The sequence below is a fragment of the Mus musculus genome, chromosome 6, assembly GCF_000001635.26.
Source record: "Mus musculus strain C57BL/6J chromosome 6, GRCm38.p6 C57BL/6J".
NCBI classification, from domain to species: Eukaryota; Metazoa; Chordata; class Mammalia; order Rodentia; family Muridae; genus Mus; species Mus musculus.
The window spans coordinates 68,712,019-68,731,508 of record NC_000072.6 but is presented as its reverse complement, the minus strand read 5'-3'; the positions used below and the strand labels follow the sequence as shown (position 1 = coordinate 68,731,508).

At 39.8% G+C, this 19,490-nt stretch overlaps 1 pseudogene and 1 further gene; one reads left to right on the top strand and one right to left on the bottom strand.

The window, feature by feature from the left end:
- Igk (immunoglobulin kappa chain complex) overlaps window positions 1-19,490 on the bottom strand; it is a 3,171,119-nt gene that overhangs the window by 1,995,246 nt on the left and 1,156,383 nt on the right.
- On the top strand, window positions 18,001-18,584 carry Igkv2-93-1 (immunoglobulin kappa chain variable 2-93-1; annotated as a pseudogene). The gene is given in 2 exon segments: window positions 18,001-18,049; window positions 18,411-18,584. Coding segments are annotated over 2 exon segments (223 nt in total).

Below are 19,490 nucleotides of genomic sequence, written 5' to 3'. Positions count from 1 at the left end.
TGTTCATAAACTGAGAAAGACTCAGTATCGAAACAAGGGCTAGGTCTTGTGTGGCTAACCACTTCTACCATGAGTTCATTATTGCAATGGTCTTGACATGTCAAAGGAGCATTTATTTCACAGAATGCTTCCTCATTTTCTGTCTTTTGCATTCATGCTATTCTTCTTCCCTGAGAGTTTCTGATCACTAGGAGTAGGCATTAAATCAGATGTTCCATTTAGGTCTAAGCCCTCAGTTTCTCACTCATCATTCTGTTCAGTAGTATATTTTTCCACTGACTTCTGTCCAATACAAAATAGAAATTCACAGAACAAATTTTATCAGATGTAGAAAATCTAGATACCTGGAGAGGTAGGTGTGTGTGTGTGTGTGTGTGTGTGTAACTTATATTATGTATAGTCTTTGCCCTTATCATAGAAGCTTTTATAAAATGTTATCACACTGAAGAAAAACTGTTTTGTTCAGCTGCTATCTGTCATTAGAATCTACTCTGTAGGATGGACCATCCAGAGACTGCCCCACCCAGGGGTACATCCCATAATCAGCCACCAAACACAGACACTATTGACAGCAAAATTTTGCTGAAGGGACCCTGATATAGCTGTCTCCTGTGAGGCTTTGGCAGTGTCTGGCAAGTACAGAAGTGGATGCTTACAGTCATCTATACGATGGAACACAGGGCCCCCAATGGAGAAGCTAGAGAAAGTATTCAAGAGCTGAAGGGACCTGCAGCCCTATAGATGGAACAACAATATGAACTAACCAGTACTCCCCAGAGTTCGTGTCTCTAGCTGCATATGTAGCAGAAGATGGCCTAGTCGGCCATCGTTGGGAAGAGAGCCCCATTGGTGTAGCAAACTTTATATGCCCCAGTACAGGGGAATGCCAGGGCCAAGAAGTGGGAGTGAGTGGGTAAGGGAGCAGGGTGGCAGGAGGGTATAGGGGACTTTTGGGATAGCATTTGAAATGTAAATGAAGAAAATGTCTAATAAAAAATGTGGGGGAAAAAAGAATGTACTTTGTAGATTGCAACTTGATTTCCTCATTTCCTTTGTCCAAAGTATGTGTTGTCTTCATCAATAAATCTTGCCATGAAATTTTCATAGGTGGGAATCCAAGATCAGTATCAATATCCTGTATTGTTTTGGAAATCTCCATATTCAGATCATTCAATTGGAAGACACATTCTGTCAGACACATATAGAGCAGTGGAAGAATCTCTGTCACCTCTCTGGAATCTTCCATTAGGGGAAGACTCAGGGAATCATTTCCATCATTACTAGACTCCTTTATGGTAAGGCACAACTGAAATAAAAGCGCATAGAATATGATTTTGTGTTATTGACCACTTTCTATTGGTAATCAGTTGGAGTCTGTTTGTGTAAGAATGTTACTCCTGCTCTCAGCATTTCTAAGTTACCCACAGTTTTATTTATTTACATACAAAATATTACCTCTCCCAGTCCTCTCTCTCAGGCCTCCCCAACACATGCCCCATTGCTTTCTCCTCTGAGTGGGTGGCCCCCTGGTCATTTCCCTTCTCTAGGGTATCAAATACCTATAGAGCACATCTTCTCCCATTGGGCCCAGAAAAGGCAGCCAGTCCTCTCATATATGTGTTCCCAGGGCTCTCAGACCAGCCTGTTATGCTCTTTGGTTGGGGGTTTAGTCCCAGGGAGCCCTCAGAGGTCCATGTTAATTGACACTGTTGCTCTTCCTTTGGGATTTCCATCCCAGTCAGTTACTTCAATCCATACCCTAACTCTTCCATAGGGGACCCCAACCTCAGCCTAATAGTTGACTCCAAGTATCCTCACCTGTTTCAATCAGTGGTTGGTACAAACTTTCAGAGTACAGCTATGCTAAGCAAACACAACATAGTATCAATAATTGTGTCAATGATTGGTACCCATTCATAAGGGATCTCAAGTTGTGTTGGTTACTGGTTAGCCATTCCTTCAGTATCTGCTCCATTTTTGTCCCCATATTTCATTTAGATAGGGACTATTCTGGGTAAAAAATTTGAAGGTGTTTTGATGTCCCTATCCTTCTACTGGGAGCCTGGTGTAAGTACTAGAGGTGGACTGTTCAGGTTCCGTCTCCCCAGTATTGGACATTTCAAATAAGATCACCCACATTAAGTCCTGGGAGACTCTTACATCACAGCTCTATATTTAGGATTGAATCTCCTTTAGTGTTCCAACTTCCATATTAGCTTTGTCTTGTTCTTGTTCTTGTTCTTGTTCTTGTTCTTGTTCTTGTTCTTGTTCTTGTTCTTGTTCTTGTTCAAGAGGTTTTGTCAGGCAGCCATGTTGATGAAATCTATATGACTTTTCTAGGAGACACAATCGCACAAAAAACTTTCTGTTCTCTCACACTTATCTTTCCACTGAACTTCTGAAAGGATCCCTGAGCTATAGGTCCAGGAACTGTGTTATAGATATGTCAGTTAGGACTGGTTAACCCATGACCTCCTGGTTCCTACATTTTGGTCAGTTGTGGTTTTCTAAAATGGTCTCTGTTTCAGTGAGACATTTCTTATTATGAAGGGAATAGCACTTGGATTGAACATGTTTATATATTTTGGAATAAAACAACAATTAAAGAAAAAGAATCCATGAATCTCAGAAAGAGCAAAAATGGTAAGTTGGGTGCTTAGAGTTAATTAAAGAACTCAACCCAATTCTTATATTTGCTTTCTGATCAATGGTATGGCAACATTACCAATGAAACAATAAAAGCACTCCAGATTTTAACATGGAAAAAACCTTGTTGATTATAGAGCCAGAATCTTCTCTTCAAAATTTATCCCCCTACTGATATATGAAAACTATAAACTCTTAGACTAGGAAATCTCTTGGAAAATTGTGCAGAAAAAATTTAGTTGGAATTGAAATGTTAGAGAAAGTCTGTATAGACATTTTGTTTCCATGTTTCCTCAGGTGACAATAAAATGCCCCAAAGTCTGTGAAAGCAAACCATAAAGCTTATAGGATGACTATTTTCCTCATCTCCCCTGAGATACTTAGAACAAAACTCAGGGTATCATCTAGATTAACCAGCTGATTCATAGGGATGCATATCTTTAGATAGACTATTCACTCATCTATTCATCCGTCCTTAAATATCTTAGAATTTAGATGCTATACAAGCTACTAAAATTCAATAATTTTCAATAAAATCATAAACATTAATCGCACAAAAGCCCATGTCTTTCTCATTTTTGTGGCCCTTCACTTATTACATTAGTACATTCAGTAGTTTACCTGAGTAATAATTTGCCATTATAAGCTAGAAAAATATTATATTTTAAATAAAAACTTGATTTCAAAATGTAGGTACTTATATTTCACTGCATTTTCTTGTGTGGTAGCATTATCACAAAGATACATGATGCTGAATAGCAAAAGCAATCTACATCTCACAAGCAGCTATGTGATCACATGAGGAAATACCAACATGTAAAGTTTGCCCTTCCTTTAAAATTGCATAAGATATTTGACAATTTGTAATATTGCAGCTTTATAAGAAATACTTTGCTACTTTTGTTAAGTATGTCATATCACTGAATTTCAACTTAATATTCTCATAAGAATGCATACACTTTACACAATTTGGAAGAAGTATTTAACACTTTTTCTTTGATTTTTTTTTTACTTCATGATGTACCTGAATACATGTGTGTGACTGAGTAGACATTACTCTTTTGTCAAGGCTCAGACCACTGGAAGGAAAGAAGAGATCCAGTCTGGGGATATCAACAGAAACATTTTTTCTAAGCATACTAGTATTTAACACTAATCACTATGAATGTAGCTTTTTCTCTAGATTTCAAAAATGGCAATACACAGTCCAGTGTTCATTTGGGGCATTTTACCAAAAGAAGATACCACTAATGCATACTGAACCAATATCACTAGCCTTAGAGCTACAATTATTTCATGCTAGAAAAAAAGAATTCCCATCTCTTCATACACATTTCAAGGAAGACTGCTGAGTTTCTGCTTACTTTCTTGCAAGCTGACGTAGCACTGAACACATTTACAGTTATTTCATTTTATATGGTGAATCAGAATTTCACTGTTTTCAGAAAGGAAAAACAAGCTTCCCCTAGACCTCTGGCTTCTAGCAACAGTTTTCTCTCATTCTATGAGATTCATTTCCACTACTTGTTTTTTGAAGTTGGAGAGAGAGAAAGAGAGAGAGAGAGCAAAACAAAACAAAACAAAGGAAAACCCTTTAATTTTTTATGAAAGTTGAGATTGGATGTCACAGTAGAAGTAAAGATGGTTAAGCAGATGAGGGCACTTCTTGCTCTTGTGGAAGACTAGGGTTTGATTCCTAGGACCCACACCATATCTCACATTTATATGTAACTCCAGCTTCATGGAATCTGAACAGGTCTACTGACCTTCTCAAGAATCAAACATGTATATGTGTACATACTATATGCACACAAATGCTTGTCAACATAGAATAAAATAAATATGCATAAACAATTACAAAGATATTATGGGGTACCCCTCATATTCAGTAGGACCAAGATGATTATAGTCTTACTTTGAAGATGTCTCTTGAGGAATAACACCTAATTTCAGGATTAACTTCATGAAGATATCCTGTCTTTAGCCACAAGCTTTATTAACCAATGTGTTGATTTGTTGTTTATGTCTTGTTTAACACCACACCTGATTTATTATCCTTATTGGTAAACCATAGAATCTATACTTACAGTAATAAGGAAAGTTCTTTCATTCTGAACGAACAAGAAGAGGACAAGCAAGTAACTACTAAACATGAAAAATGATAAAATAAACCACAGGTTGTCCTGAAGGAAAAGACAGTTCCTAGGTCAGTATCTCTCAATGTGTCTTTGATTAAACAAGAGAAATCTTATAAAGAGGGGAATGAGGCAGCGCTTCCTTTTCCTCTTCCTCTTCCTCCTCCTCCTCCTCCTCCTCCTCCTCCTTCTTCTTCTTCTTCTTCCTGCTCCTCCTCCTCCTCCTCCTCCTCCTTCTTCTTCTTCCTCCTCCTCCTCCTCCTCTTCTTCCTCTTCCTCTTCCTCTTCCTCTTCCTCTTCCTCTTCCTCTTCCTCTTCCTCTTCCTCTTCCTCTTCCTCTTCCTCTTCCTCTTCTTCTTCTTCTTCTTCTTCTTCTTCTTCTTCTTCTTCTTCTTCTTCTTCTTCTGACTTATTCCTTTGTTAGTTATGATGTATACAGGATTCTGCCTGCAGGTATACCTTCAAGCCAGAAAAAGGTACCAGATCTTAAAATAGATGTTCAAGAACCAACATGTTTTTGCTAGGAATTAAACTCAAGACTTCTGGAAGAGCAGCCGGTGCTCCTAACCTCTGAGCCAACTCTCTAGCCCAAGGCAGCTATTCTTAAGGAAAATCAAGCAAGATTTCATTACTTCCTTGTGATCTCTATTTAACTTCAACCTTTATAGGAACAATATTGAAGTTTGATGTACACTATAGTAAAACTTTTAATAAAACTTACATACTAATATACAGATTCAGTAACTATCATTCTTTAATAACACAATTAATAGCACAATTTATTTGGAGAGTATATTCAGAAAGTCCCAAATAATATTATGACATGAACTAAACAGCAACAGAGCTAGTTTTATATTAGAATTATGGTAATTCATATGAGTGCAACTTAATGAACCTCTGAGCCCTGGGTTGTCTTAAAACCAGGTTCTGGTAGGGTTCTGGACAAATAAGAGTTACTAAAATATAGTCAGTAACTGTGATTTTTATATATGTCAGTGGGAGGTTATTTTTTTATATTCTCGTAGATATGCCATTAGTGATAGAATATTATAGAAATGTCTCTGAATACACATGAGTTCCAGATCAAAGAATTTAATGCTGTATTTCCAAGTGCTTTGTGAGCACAGCTGTCTGATTAGATGAGAATATGTGCATGTGGTCTCAGCTGAGCAGCTTCCAGGAAAACAGGAAGAAAAGGGGACTCCTAAACATTCTTTTTTTTTTTTTTTTTTTTTTTGGTTATTTGAGACAGGGTTTTTCTGTACAGCCCTGGCTGTCCTGGAACTCACTTTGTAGACAAGGCTGGCCTCGAACTCAGAAATCTGCCTGTCTCTGCCTCCCGAGTGCTGGGTTTAAAGGCGTGCGCGACCACCCCCGGCTTTCCTAAACATTCTTTGAGTCCATTATAAAATCCTCAAAATAGCTTTATTATGATAGAAATATGATTCAAATTATACAATAGAACTTGCCTTGATAACAAGAACAAATTAAGCCAGCCTTTACAGAAATACATGGGCAAATCTCTAGTCAGAACTATACACCACAAAGGAGGTAAAGCAAAACAGAAATACCCTTCCTTATTAGCACATTATCTATAAATAAGTAGATGGTGTCTTTACTTGATGGGACACCCACTAAATAGAGGATCACATGAGTTTATATTCGAAGAAATGCTTAGTTGATAATTTGCAATTTGCAGATTTCATCTACAGAAACCACAAATGGCTGAAAGTTACCTAAAAGAAATGTATTTATGAGAATAGTGAGTATGTAACCTAAGATCATGATTAGAAAACACAATGGATTTTTAAGTACAGATTTTCATCTTCCTGCTTATCAGTGTCTCAGGTTAGGGCAGAGATGAGTTCAGAATCCAAGATGCCTTCCCAGTGGGAAGTCTGAATCTAAGATAAACTATTTTTCATTCTGTTTCTTGGTATCAAGTTATTTTTGTATCTCTATGTTTATCAGAGTCATATCCAATTAAATGCGTAAATTGATTCTGTCAGTGACAGCATTCCTGGCCTCCCACCCCAATCTTCTGGGTTCCGGAATAAAAGGCATATACACCCAGGCTTTATATTTTGATATGCCTAAAACAGCTCAATGGCTGGACCACTTCCTAAGCTCCACAGGACTAATCCACTTCTCTCCAATATTCCCAAATTGTTACTTACTAAATCTATATTCCATCTTCATTACCTTGAACTGTATCGGGGTGTCCTCTTGGGCCACAATCCCCAGCTGCTACATGGTGGCTATGCTTTCTGTCTATCACCTTCTCAGGTGTGTCTTCCCTCCCCATTTATAGGCATGGTGAATGTCCTTCTTTCTATTTCCTCCTGTCCCTAGATCAGAACTCCTAGACATGCAGATTCTTATGCAAATAATTTTAGGGGACCCAAATTAACATAATAAAAGCAGCCACATTTTATAAAATTCTCTCTTTGAGCACATTCCAAGAGGTTGTAAACAATTAACAAAAGTCATAAAAAGGGAACTAACAATTTATTATAGGTGCAAGGACAGAAGATTGTTGCGCGCGCTCAACTGGCCAGGAAGAACGACGCTGCTACAGGATCCTTCTGCACACATTTATTCAGTCCTGTTTCTTCTTTCTCCATATATCTCCCTTGTTTATATCTCCCCTGTTTATATCTCCCCTGTTTATATCTCCCTTGTTTTTATATCTCCCTTGTTTTTATATCTCCCCTGTTTATATCTCCCTTGTTTTTATATCTCCCCCACTAATAGTAATCCTCTCTCGAATAATAATCCTCCCTCTAACCCGGGCCTCTCACTCTTATATACTCTCAGTTCCCATCCACGCACAGCAGGCCACGCCACCTCACCAGGCACGCAGCTTCAGCTAATCAGGGCAGCAGGGGCATATCTCCATCAAATTGGATTCACCTGTATCCTGGTACACCTGCGCAGCACTCAAGATGTTTGTGGCTTATATGAGGAAGTCAGGTGCAAGTCATATGACTTAGCTACAGTCCCTGGCGCCTTTAGGACTGCCGCCACACCTGCTCCTAACATCTCCCCCTTTTTTCTTTTTTGGCAGAGAGAATGTCTGTAGATAGCCCCTCGCAACCATGCCCCTTACCTGTCTTTGGGAGACAAACAGCATTGGTTTGATCCCTGTCTTAGGTTGGTGACATGCCCAGGGAGTCTTATCACTGACTACCTCTCAATCATGCCAAGCCACTCCTGGGGAGATTGTGTTTTGCTTGCGGCAGGTGCATCAAAAGGCCAGGATGTTACTTAACCTATGGCCAGATCTTAATTGCTGCAAGCAAGCCTCATGGGTGAAGGTAGAGGTCTGATCCCCAGTGTGCAAGCATAGGGGCCCTACACAAAACCATCCCTTAGGCTCATCACCCAGAGAGGTCTTGGCCAGCTCCCGTGTCGTTTTTCCTGGGGGAAGGGAACTAGGACACTGAACCTTCATGCAATCAGACGTGCCTTCCACAGGATGCCAACAGCAAGCTATCCTCTGTGCAGTGCTTAGCCTCGCACCCCACGGCATAACGCAGCATAATTTCTTTTAGAGCGGCAAACCGAATCTGAGGAGATTGTCCCGCCTCCACTGCAGCAAAAGCCTACGCTACCATGGCGAAAGTGTGGGCCCACACACTCTGCACCTAACACGTGTCAAACACAAAACACACACACTATAACAAGCATACATCCCAGGGCTCTCATCCCCGCTCATCTTCCCTGAAGCAAGGGATAGATAGCCAGAGGGGCTATTTCTTTAAGGGGAATTCAGGGATCAAAAAGCGTGGAAAAATTTGAATGTCATGTCGAGCTGGTATCGGCTTCTGGAATACCGAAAGGATCTCCCATCTCGGCTCCATCCTTTGTGCTTGTGGGATCATCCACCACATCCACAGGGGCAACTGGATCAGGAGTCTCATTCTTGCAGCATCTCACCAATCTCTCCGGCACCCAAAGAGGTTCCGTCTGGTCCTGTGGAAACACACAAACAGATCCTCTCGCCCACGTCAACACCTGATCTGGTCGATCCTCTCCAAATCTCCGGACAGAAGGTCCACCTACAGGTGGCTGCTGAGGAGGCATAGGGAGGAGGCGCAGAAGCTAATTCGCCTTCCTCCTCCGCCTTGGCTCTTTTGTTTTGTCCTTTCTGTCCACCTGATAACACTGTGTCTCCTTTCTTTTTCCTTTTTCTTTTTAAGCCCTTCTCTTCCGACATACTTTCTTGTTGCTCTATAAGGATTTTCTGACCTGTCTTGACTGCCTCTACACACAGTTTCAAACAGTAACAGAGTCCATATATCAGAACAAAAAAGACCAAAACTATCAGACCTACCCACAAAGGGCCAATGGGAGAAAAAAGCATAACTACACAGCGAGGATCTATTGATCACTACACTGAGGTTATCATAGTTCCTTAACTTGTCCCCAAACCGGGAACCTTAACTTGTCCCAAAGCCAGGAACCTTATCGTTACTTTGTGCCTCCTTCCTGGCAACTTTATACTTGCCTCAATTTTATCCGAGGTCCTTCCCAAACCCCTGGGTTACTTTGTGCCTACTTCCTGGCAACTTTATGCTCACCTCTATTTTATCGAGGTCCTTCCCAAACTCCTGGGGTCGCAAGTTTCACTCACCATGAACTTACCCTGCCAGCAACCACTGACTGCTGAAAGTTCTGAACTCGGTGGGGGAGTCGGTTCCCCGTACGGGCCACCAATTGTCGCGCCTGCTCTCGACCAGCAAGAACGATGCGACCACCAGTCCTTCTAACAGCAGTTTATTCCGTCCTCATCTTTCTTCTTTCTCTTCATCAGTACCGTTCCCCAGCTGAAGAGTTCTGAATCCACACCAGATCCTTCTCAACAGTCTGTTTTATGGGAACCTTTATTAACCCCTTCTTCCCCGTTATGCAGTTCTGAATCCTCCCTGTAGTAGGGGGTCTTCGCTCTTGCCTGAAGATGTTTCTTTTCCCGGGTTTCGGCACCAACTGTTGCGCGCGCTCAACTGGCCAGGAAGAACGACGCTGCTACAGGATCCTTCTGCACACATTTATTCAGTCCTGTTTCTTCTTTCTCCATATATCTCCCTTGTTTATATCTCCCCTGTTTATATCTCCCCTGTTTATATCTCCCTTGTTTTTATATCTCCCTTGTTTTTATATCTCCCCTGTTTATATCTCCCTTGTTTTTATATCTCCCCCACTAATAGTAATCCTCTCTCGAATAATAATCCTCCCTCTAACCCGGGCCTCTCACTCTTATATACTCTCAGTTCCCATCCACGCACAGCAGGCCACGCCACCTCACCAGGCACGCAGCTTCAGCTAATCAGGGCAGCAGGGGCATATCTCCATCAAATTGGATTCACCTGTATCCTGGTACACCTGCGCAGCACTCAAGATGTTTGTGGCTTATATGAGGAAGTCAGGTGCAAGTCATATGACTTAGCTACAGTCCCTGGCGCCTTTAGGACTGCCGCCACACCTGCTCCTAACAGAAGATAACATATTGACTGGGTATATCTATAAAAAATGTCAATAGTACCTTAGTCACAAAAATTATGGTTTTTAACATTCAATGAACCTTTTGAGCTTGTGACAAATAATAAATATTTAGCGACATAATTACTTTTAATGGATATGCATGTAAACATTCTCTGTTGTAAACTTCTGGCTTAAATGATGGTTATCATGTAGAAGAATGCAAATTGATCCATTCTTATCTCCTTGTACTAAGCTCAAGTCTAAGTGGATCAAGAAACTCCACATAAAACCAGATGCACTGAACTATATAGAGGAGAAAGTGGGGAAGAGGAAGAGCCTTGAACAAATGGGCACAGGAAAAATATTCCTGAACAGAACAGCAATGTCATGTGCTCTAAGATCAAGAATCAACAAATGGGACCTCATAAAATTGCAAAGCTTCTGTAAGAAAAAAAAAACACTGTCAATAAGACAAAAAGGCCACCAACAGATGGGGAAAGGATCTTTACCTACCCTAAATCTTATAGGTGACTAATATCCAATATATACAAAGAACTCAAGAAGCTGGACTACAGAAAAATCAAATAACCCCATTAAACAATGGGGCACAGAGCTAAACAAAGAATTCTCAGCCAAGGAATACCGAATGGCTGAGAAGCACCTGAAAAGATGTTCAACATCCTTGGTCATTAGGGAAATGTAAATAAAAAAAAAAAACCCTGAGTTCCACCTCACACCAGTCAGAATGGCTAAGATCACATATTCAGGTGACAGCTGATGCTGACGAGGATGTGGAGGAAGAGGAACACTTCTCCATTGCTGGTGGGATTGCAAACTTGTACAACCACTCTGGAAATCAGTTTGGAGGTAACTCAGAAAACTGCACATAGTACTACAGGAAGATTCAGCAATACCTCTCCTGGGCATACCCAGAAGATGTTCCAACTGGTAATAAGGACACATGCTCCACTATGTTCATAGCAGCCTTATTTATAATAGCCAGAAGCTGGAAAGAATCCAGATGTCCCTCAACAGAGGAATGGATACAGAAAATGTACACAATGGAGTACTACTCAGCTATTAAAAACAGTGAATTTATGAAATTCTTAGGCAAATGGATGGATCTGGAAGATATCAACCTTAGTGAGGTAACCCAATCACAAAAGAAGTTACGTGATATGCACTCCTTGATAAGTGGATATTACCCCAAAAGCTCAGCGTACCCAAGATAAAAATTTGCAAAACACATGAAACTCAAGATGGAAGACCAAAGTGCGGATACTTCGTTCCTCCTTAGAATAGGGAATAAAATTCCCATGTCAGGAGTTACAGAAACGAAGTTTGGAGCTGAGTCGGAAGGAAGGACCGTGCAGAGACTGCCCCATCTGTGGATCCATGCCATAATCAACCACCAAACACAGACACTATGGCATATGCCAGCAAGATTTTGCTGACAGAACCCTGATACAGCTGTCTCTTATGAGGCTATGCCGGTGCCTGACAAATACAAAAGTGGATGGTCACAGTCATCTATTGGATGGAACACAGGGACCCCAATGGAGGAGGTACAGAAAGTACCCAAGGAGCTGAAGGGCTCTGTATCCCTATAGGAGGAAGAGCAATATGAACTAACCAGTACACCCTGAGCTCTTGTCTCTACCTACATATGTAGCAGAATATAGTGTAATTGACCATCATTGGAAGGAGAGGCCCTTGGTCTTGTAAAGATTATATGCCCCAGTACAGGAAAATGCCAGGGCCAGGAAGAGGGAGTGTGTGTGTTGCGGAGCAGGGCAGGGGGAGTATTTAAGGGATTTTCGGGATAGCATTTGAATTGTAAATGTAAAAAATATCTAATAAAAATTGTTTAAATTAAAAAAAAAAGATTAAATCATTTTTTTCAAAGTGTCCCTTCTGTTTCCTCTGACTTTAGCTAGTTTGCTGGGAGTTTGATCCTTGCAGTTCCTGCTGAGATAGAGCAAAGGTTACTTTACTTAATCCCCCACTGTTTTACTATGAGGTGTTAAAAATAGTTTCTGACCACAGAGCAATTCAGGCAGTTCATCTACTGTTGCAAAATGGCATACATTTAAAAATAAGTAAATGTTTTATTATGATACAATAACCCCAAATATCTCACAAGATTAAGTCTTGCCTCAGGTTGTGTTCTTCTCCCGTGGCTTACCTTCAAGACAGAACCAGAAGAAAGAACAGGGCCTGGGCCCTGAAAATTGGAGGTCTCCCACCTTATAGAAATCCTACCATCTACAAGTCTAACCTTACGAAAATCACTCCAGCGCAGGGAATCCATATGTAGTACTTTCAATTAGTATGGAAAACAACTGCCATGGAGATAATTCACATATCCTAATAATTAAAAATTGTTATTAAGGTGAATTTTTGTGGGAATCATTATGGAATAAGCCCTTTGACACCAGTGACTGCAAATGAAGTAATGTCACCCAGGGACCAAAGCCAAAATTGCTCCTTAGAGGCTTTGATTCTATGTCTAGTTTATATTTTCATGTTATACTCAAATGCACAAGGTAGATTGGGCAAATAATATTTTACAGAAACATAAGTACAGTATCTCTAATTAGCAAAGAGGAATCTTTACTTCGGGAGTTGTTTGGAATAAAGCAGTCAGCTTCTGTTCTATGTGCTCTTGAATTTCGGAATCTCCTCCCACCGGCCTGTACCTGGAGAAAACCTTGAGAATCAATTAGAATTCAATTTCCATCCAAGGAAACCAGCTCTCTTAAGGAACATCATCCACTCTAGTCTTGGTCATGAATAATCTCCAATGTGACTCTATTCTCACTCTGTACAATATTAATTTAGAAAGAATAAGTTCACAGACACACAGGTCAGTCTACAGAATATATGGTCCCATCATGCCCTCAACTTCACTTTCGGTAACCTTTCTAATGACATACATATCAAATTGAAGTGTCCAAGTCATATGAATTACAGCACTTTACCACGTTGATATTCCCTAAATGGATAGTACCTGAAACACAGAAACATTGTAGTGTAGCTCACCTACCTGAATAGAGTCATGTTCACTCTTCTTCGCCTTGGTCAACATTAAGGACACATCACAGCAACTCTTCTGTTTTCAAGCATGAAACAAACAGGATTTATTCTTATATTTCTTTGTGAAATCTTATACTGTCCAGTATGATGCAAACACATGTGACTTTAGTTCACTTTATTGTCCTGGCCACAGCACAGACTGTTACTTCAAGAGAAAAAGAAAACTTTTCAGAATACTGCGAAAGTGTTTTCTGTATAAATATATAGAGATATCTCACTGGTTAAGAGCACTGGGTACTGTTCCAGAGGTCCAGAGTTCAATTCTCAGTAAACACACAGTGGTTCACAACTATCTTAACTGTGGTATGATACCCTCTTCTTATATGCAAGTGTACACGCAGATAGAATGAATAAATCTTCAAAAACTGTATATGAGAAAAATTTTAAAAATCATTATTTTAACCACAAGTTGTTTTTAAAACAGTGTAAATATCTCTACATATTTCAGGGAAAAAAATAAAACTTTCATAAATTAGATCAGAATTAGACACATAAAAGTGGTATGTTAATTTTATAAAAAAGATTAGTAAAGACTATCAATTTACTATTATAAAATTTTTTCCTGAACTTTAGGTATTTCAGAAACTATTTTGCACCAATAAAGTTTGTCAGAATAAATATCCTAGAAAATAATTATGAATCTCTGTCTTAGTTAGGGTCTTACTGCTGTGAACAGACACCATGACCAAGGCACGTCTTATAAAGTGAGTTCCAGAACAGCCAGGGCTATACAGAGAAAAACTGTCTCGAAAAACCAAAAAATAAAACAAAACAAACAAACAAAAAAAACAACAACATTTAATTGGGGCTGGCTTACATGTTCAGTCCATTATCATCAAGGTGGGAGCAAGGCAGTATCCAGGCAGGCATGGCACAGGAGGAGCTGAGAGTTCTATGTCTTCATCCAAAGGCTGCTAGTGGAAGACTGACTTCCAGGCAACTAGGGTGAGGATATTATACCCACACCCACAGTGACACACCCATTCCAACCAGGTCATACCTATTCCAACAAGGCCACACCTTCAGATGGTGCCACTCCTTGGTCCATGGATATACAAACCATCACAATCTCATTGCTAATTTATTTGCAATCCAAGTCTTTATGATGCATTTATGTATGTGAAATCCATGGGTTTCTCACAAAAAGTACCATGAGCTCCATAACCAAACACTTCTGGAATAAAATGCTCCACACTGCTCTGACTCATTTCCCTTGCCTATAACACCTATTTTAATCAAGAGAGAAAATACAAATCTTTGGTAAAGACTGCAGTGGTACATTAAAACAATGGACTGCATTCTTGCTATTGAAACACAAAGAAATCACTCTTATATTGTGCTCATAAACTGCATCTCCTCCACAAACAGACCAAATAAGCAACTGAAGGTGTACAAAGAAGTTAAAATTAATAACCTTAAGAGAACTAGATTTCTTCTAAGGAGAAAAAAAATAGACCTAGATAATGTTCAAAAAAATACCACCGAAAAGCAATATAGATGAATTATTTCTAGTGTATTGAATCTCATTGTTCCTACGCTATTCTTTAAGGAGTAATTATGCATTGTGTGTGTGTGTGTGTGTGTGTGTGTGTGTGTGTGTGTGTGTGTGTGCATTCATGCATTTGTACATATGTGCAAATTCCTGACATGGTGTACAAGTGCTCACAGGACAAATTAGGTTAATTTATTTTAGATGTTCTGTCTTTTAAACTCTGGTACAAGTTTGGTGGCAGATGCATTGACTATCTGAATTATTATTATTATTATTATTATTATTATTATTATTATTATTATTAATTATTTCCAATCAAACCATTACTCTGGTCCTGGTCTTCCCACCCACAGTTGCTCATCCCATTCATCTACCACCTTATCTCTAAAGGGATGTTCCCACCTCCCACTCTATCCCCTGCCAGGCCTCCCCACAGTCTGGATCCTCAAGACTCTCAAAGGTTAGAGTTAGGTGTGTCTTTTATCACTGAGGTCAGACCAGGCAGTCTTCTACTGTATATGTGTTGGTGTTGGGGACCTCGGACCAGCTAGCCTATGCTGCCTATTTTATGGCTCAGTGTCTGAGAGAACTCAGGGGTCCAGGTTAGTTGAGACTGCTGGTCTTCCTATAGGGTCTCCGTCCTCCTTAGCTACTTCCAGCCTTTCCTTAATTCAATCACAGGGGCCTCCAACTTCAGTCCATTGGTTAGGTGTAAGCATCTGCATCTGTCTAAGTCTGCTAATTCTTGGGCTTCTTGCAGGACAGCCATGCTAGGTTCCTGTCTGTAAGCACAGAATACCATAAGTGATAGTGTCAAGGCTTGGAGCATCTTCTTGAGATGGAACCAAAGTTGGGTCAGTAAGTGGAAATCCTTTCCATCTGTGTCTTCTCTATTTTTGTGTCTGCAGATCTTTTAGACAGGAATAATTCTGGGTCAGAGTTTTTGACTGTGGGATGGCAACTCCACCCCTCCACTTAATGTCTTTCTACTGGAGGTGGAAAGTTCTACAAGTTACCTTTCCCCACTGTTGGGCATTTCATTTAAGGTCACTCCCTTTGAGTCCTGAGACTCTCTCTCCTACCAGGTCTCTGGTACTTTCTAGTTGGTTCCCCATCCTCCCACCCCCACCTCAAAGGTTGCATATTTCCACTCATTCTGCTGGTCAACAGGGCTACTCTCCTGCACCCCCTCCCAAACACAAACCTGGTCATGTTCCCATTTTTCCCCCTCTCGCACCCAACTCCCTCCCTCCCTCTGCCTCCTATGATAGCTTTATTCTCCCTCCCAAGTGGGACTGACAAATCCTCACTTGGGCTCCTCTACTTGTTAGAGTTCTGTGCATTATATCCTGGGGGATCTGTACTTTTTGGCTAATATCCACTTAGTGAGTATATACCATGGATGTCCTTTTGTGTCTGAGTTACTCACTCATGATGATATTTTCTAGGTCCATCCACTTGCCTGCAAAACTCCTGATGTTCTTGTTCTTATTAGCTGTATAGTATTCAATTGTGTGAATGAATAACATTTTCTGTACCTATTCTTCTGTGGTGGAGCATCTGATTCTTTCCAGCTTCTGGCTATCACAAATAAGGCTACTATGAGTTTAGTGGCTCACCAAGTGCCCCTTTGTCATGGTGGGGCATCTTTTGCTTATTTGCCCAAGAGTGGTATAGCAGGTTCTTCATGAATACTAATTTCCAATTTTCTGAGGAAACTCCACGTTGACCTCCAGAGTGGTTGTAACAGTTTGAAATTCCACCAGCTATGGAAGAGTATTCCTCTTTCACTATATCCTGGTCATCATGTGCTGTCACCTGAGTTTTTGATCTGAATCATTCTGATGGATGTAAAGTGGAAACTCAGGGTCATTTTGATTTGTATTTTCCTGATGACTAAAGACTTTAAATGAGAATCCTCTTTTGTGAATATTCTCTCTAGGTCTATATCCCAGTTTTTGATTTTATTGTTTGGTTTTCTGGAGGTTATTTTCTTGAGTTCTTTATATATTTTTTATATTAGCCCTCTATCAGGTATGGGGTTAGTAAAGATTTCCCCCCCCAATCTATAGGTTGTTGATTTATTACCAAAAGTATGTAGTAGAAAAAGGAAAACAAAACATCTTCAATAAAAGGTGCTGGTCTAACGAACAGTTTGTAAACAAAACAAAACAAAACAAAACAAACAAACAAACAAACAAATAAAACCTCTGAAAATAGACCCACATTTGTCACTTTGCACAAAACTCAAGTCCAAGGGGATCAAGGACATCAATATACATCCAAACACACTGAATCTAATAGGGAATAAAGTGGAAAAGAGCCTCAAAATCTTGGCATGGGGAGAAATTTCCTAAAGAGAACTCCAGTGGCTTAGGCTCTAAGATCCAAAATTGATAAATGGGATCTCATGAAACCGAAAAGCTTAGGCAAAGGTTATCTGAACCATATTAAAGGAAGCATCACCTGTATTCATTAACACTTTGACTTATATATCATACAGAGACAATGAAACTGTGCAATATATTATTTATTGACAATAGACTATGTATCTTATAAATTTTCATATAAAATTATTTTTCATAATTTTAGATAAAATGCTTCTTTTATATTGTTGTAGATAGGGTTTAACTTTGTTAGGTTTCAAACCTTGATAAATGGTTACAGGTGCCTATTTAACATATCAAGGTAGAAGTTGGCCACTAGGTCGTCCCTACATTGTTTTTGAGTAGGTGATAAATCCTTCTTTAGGAGCCTGCAAAACCACAAGTACTTCTCTCAAGTACTGAGCAGATCATATAGCAGCAGAATCCTAAAGTTTATGGTACTATCTTGGGCCTTGTAGATCTGTGTCTATTAACTCATTTCTAACCTTTCACAACATAGTACATCTTGCCCCTGCTATAGGCAAAGCAGATATTATCACTTTTTATACAGACATAGGAGACACTTTATGTTGCTTCACTTTATAGATCAGTTTTTGTTTTTTGGTTTTTGGTTTGTCCAGTTGCTAATTTTCATACACCTGTACTATTCAGTGGACGTGTTTATTGATCCCTAGGCAGGGCCTCTTCTGCAGGTCCAAGATAAAAGCTAGCCCCTATTTCTGCCTTGACTAACCTGGACACTTCCCATCAAGTTCTCAGAATGACTTCCCTTTCTCAGCTTCTGGGGATGCTTATGCTCCAGAGTCTTAGTAAGAAGAACACAAATGAAGGAGGTTGTAGGATAGAGATTTTTGGCAAGCTGTTGAGGCAAATGCATGTTCTGGTTATATGTGAAATTGACATTCTTGCTCTCCAGGAATGGGTTTATGAGGTTTAGAGGGTGAATGGAGGACAATCTGTTCTCTTGTGGTAACTCTTACGAGTAACAAACTGGATAATCCAGATAATTTCTAGAGAGCCTCCATATTCTCTTTATATAGGTCTTCTATGTGGGACACTTTTGGGATATGAATGAAAGTCATGAAACAAAACAAGTAGGAAATAAAGGAAGAAAAATCACTTGAAAATATCAAAATGTTTGTGCATGGCCCTTTAATTCTGTTATATCTAGAGACACTGGTGATGACCTAGGCTGCTTTCTCCATACCTGTCACTTCTACAGTGTCAGCTTCCATCTCCTTCAGGTCTTGTAAAGCTCTGTTACACAGTGATGCCAATCCTTATTTGCAATGGTTCTTTCAATGACAGGAGAGGCTCCAGAGCTCCTGATGTACTGTCTATACAGATTATTTTGTGTGTCAGCTTGACACAAGCTAGAGTCATCAGAGATAAAGGAGCATCCTTAAGGAAATGCCTCCATGGGATCCAGATGTGAGGCATTTTATCAGTTAGTGATCAATAGCAGTTGGTCATTTTGGATTGTGCTAACCCTGTGCTGGTGAACCTATGTTTCATAAAAATACTAGCTGAGCAAACAAATGTGGATCAAGCCAGTCAGTACAATCCTCTCATATTCTCTGTGTCATCTCCTGCATCCAGGTCTCTTCCCTGGTTGAATTCCTGTCTTGGGTGATGAACAGCAGTGCAAGCTAAGTAAATCTTCTCTTCCCAAACTTTCTATTGGACATGGTGGGTTTTGGGTTTTTGTTTTGTCCTGTTGTGTTTTGTTTTGTTTTATGTTTTGTTGTTGTTGTTGTTTTTTAGCAACAGAAATTCTGAGACAAATGATTTTCACAGGTCCCCAACAAGTTCAGTGGCGGTGGGTCAGGATGAGATTTCACACTAATAATCCATAGAATCTAGGCTGAGTATGTGGGTGTTTTTTACTGTCAGCAAGATATAGTAACAAACAAAACCTGACTGCATGGGGTGACAAAGCCGACTTATATGTCCCTTGCTTTGGTTGCAACATGGTATACCTTGACTGACAAGAATGAAGATATTTGAAGAAACACTTCTTTTCCACAATTTTTACCCATTGGGAGTATGGATCACAAAGAAATATGACTTTCTAGTAGAATTTATGCTTGAAGGAAGAGTGGCATCAGTTCCTCTACTAAAAGACAAATTTATAGTATCTTACAGGATGTAAGATTAAAGCATGACAAGTGGTACCTATACATTCAACAAGAAAATGTAACCAACTATGGTTAATGATAGGTAGGGCCACACCCTGAGCAGGGCTGCTTC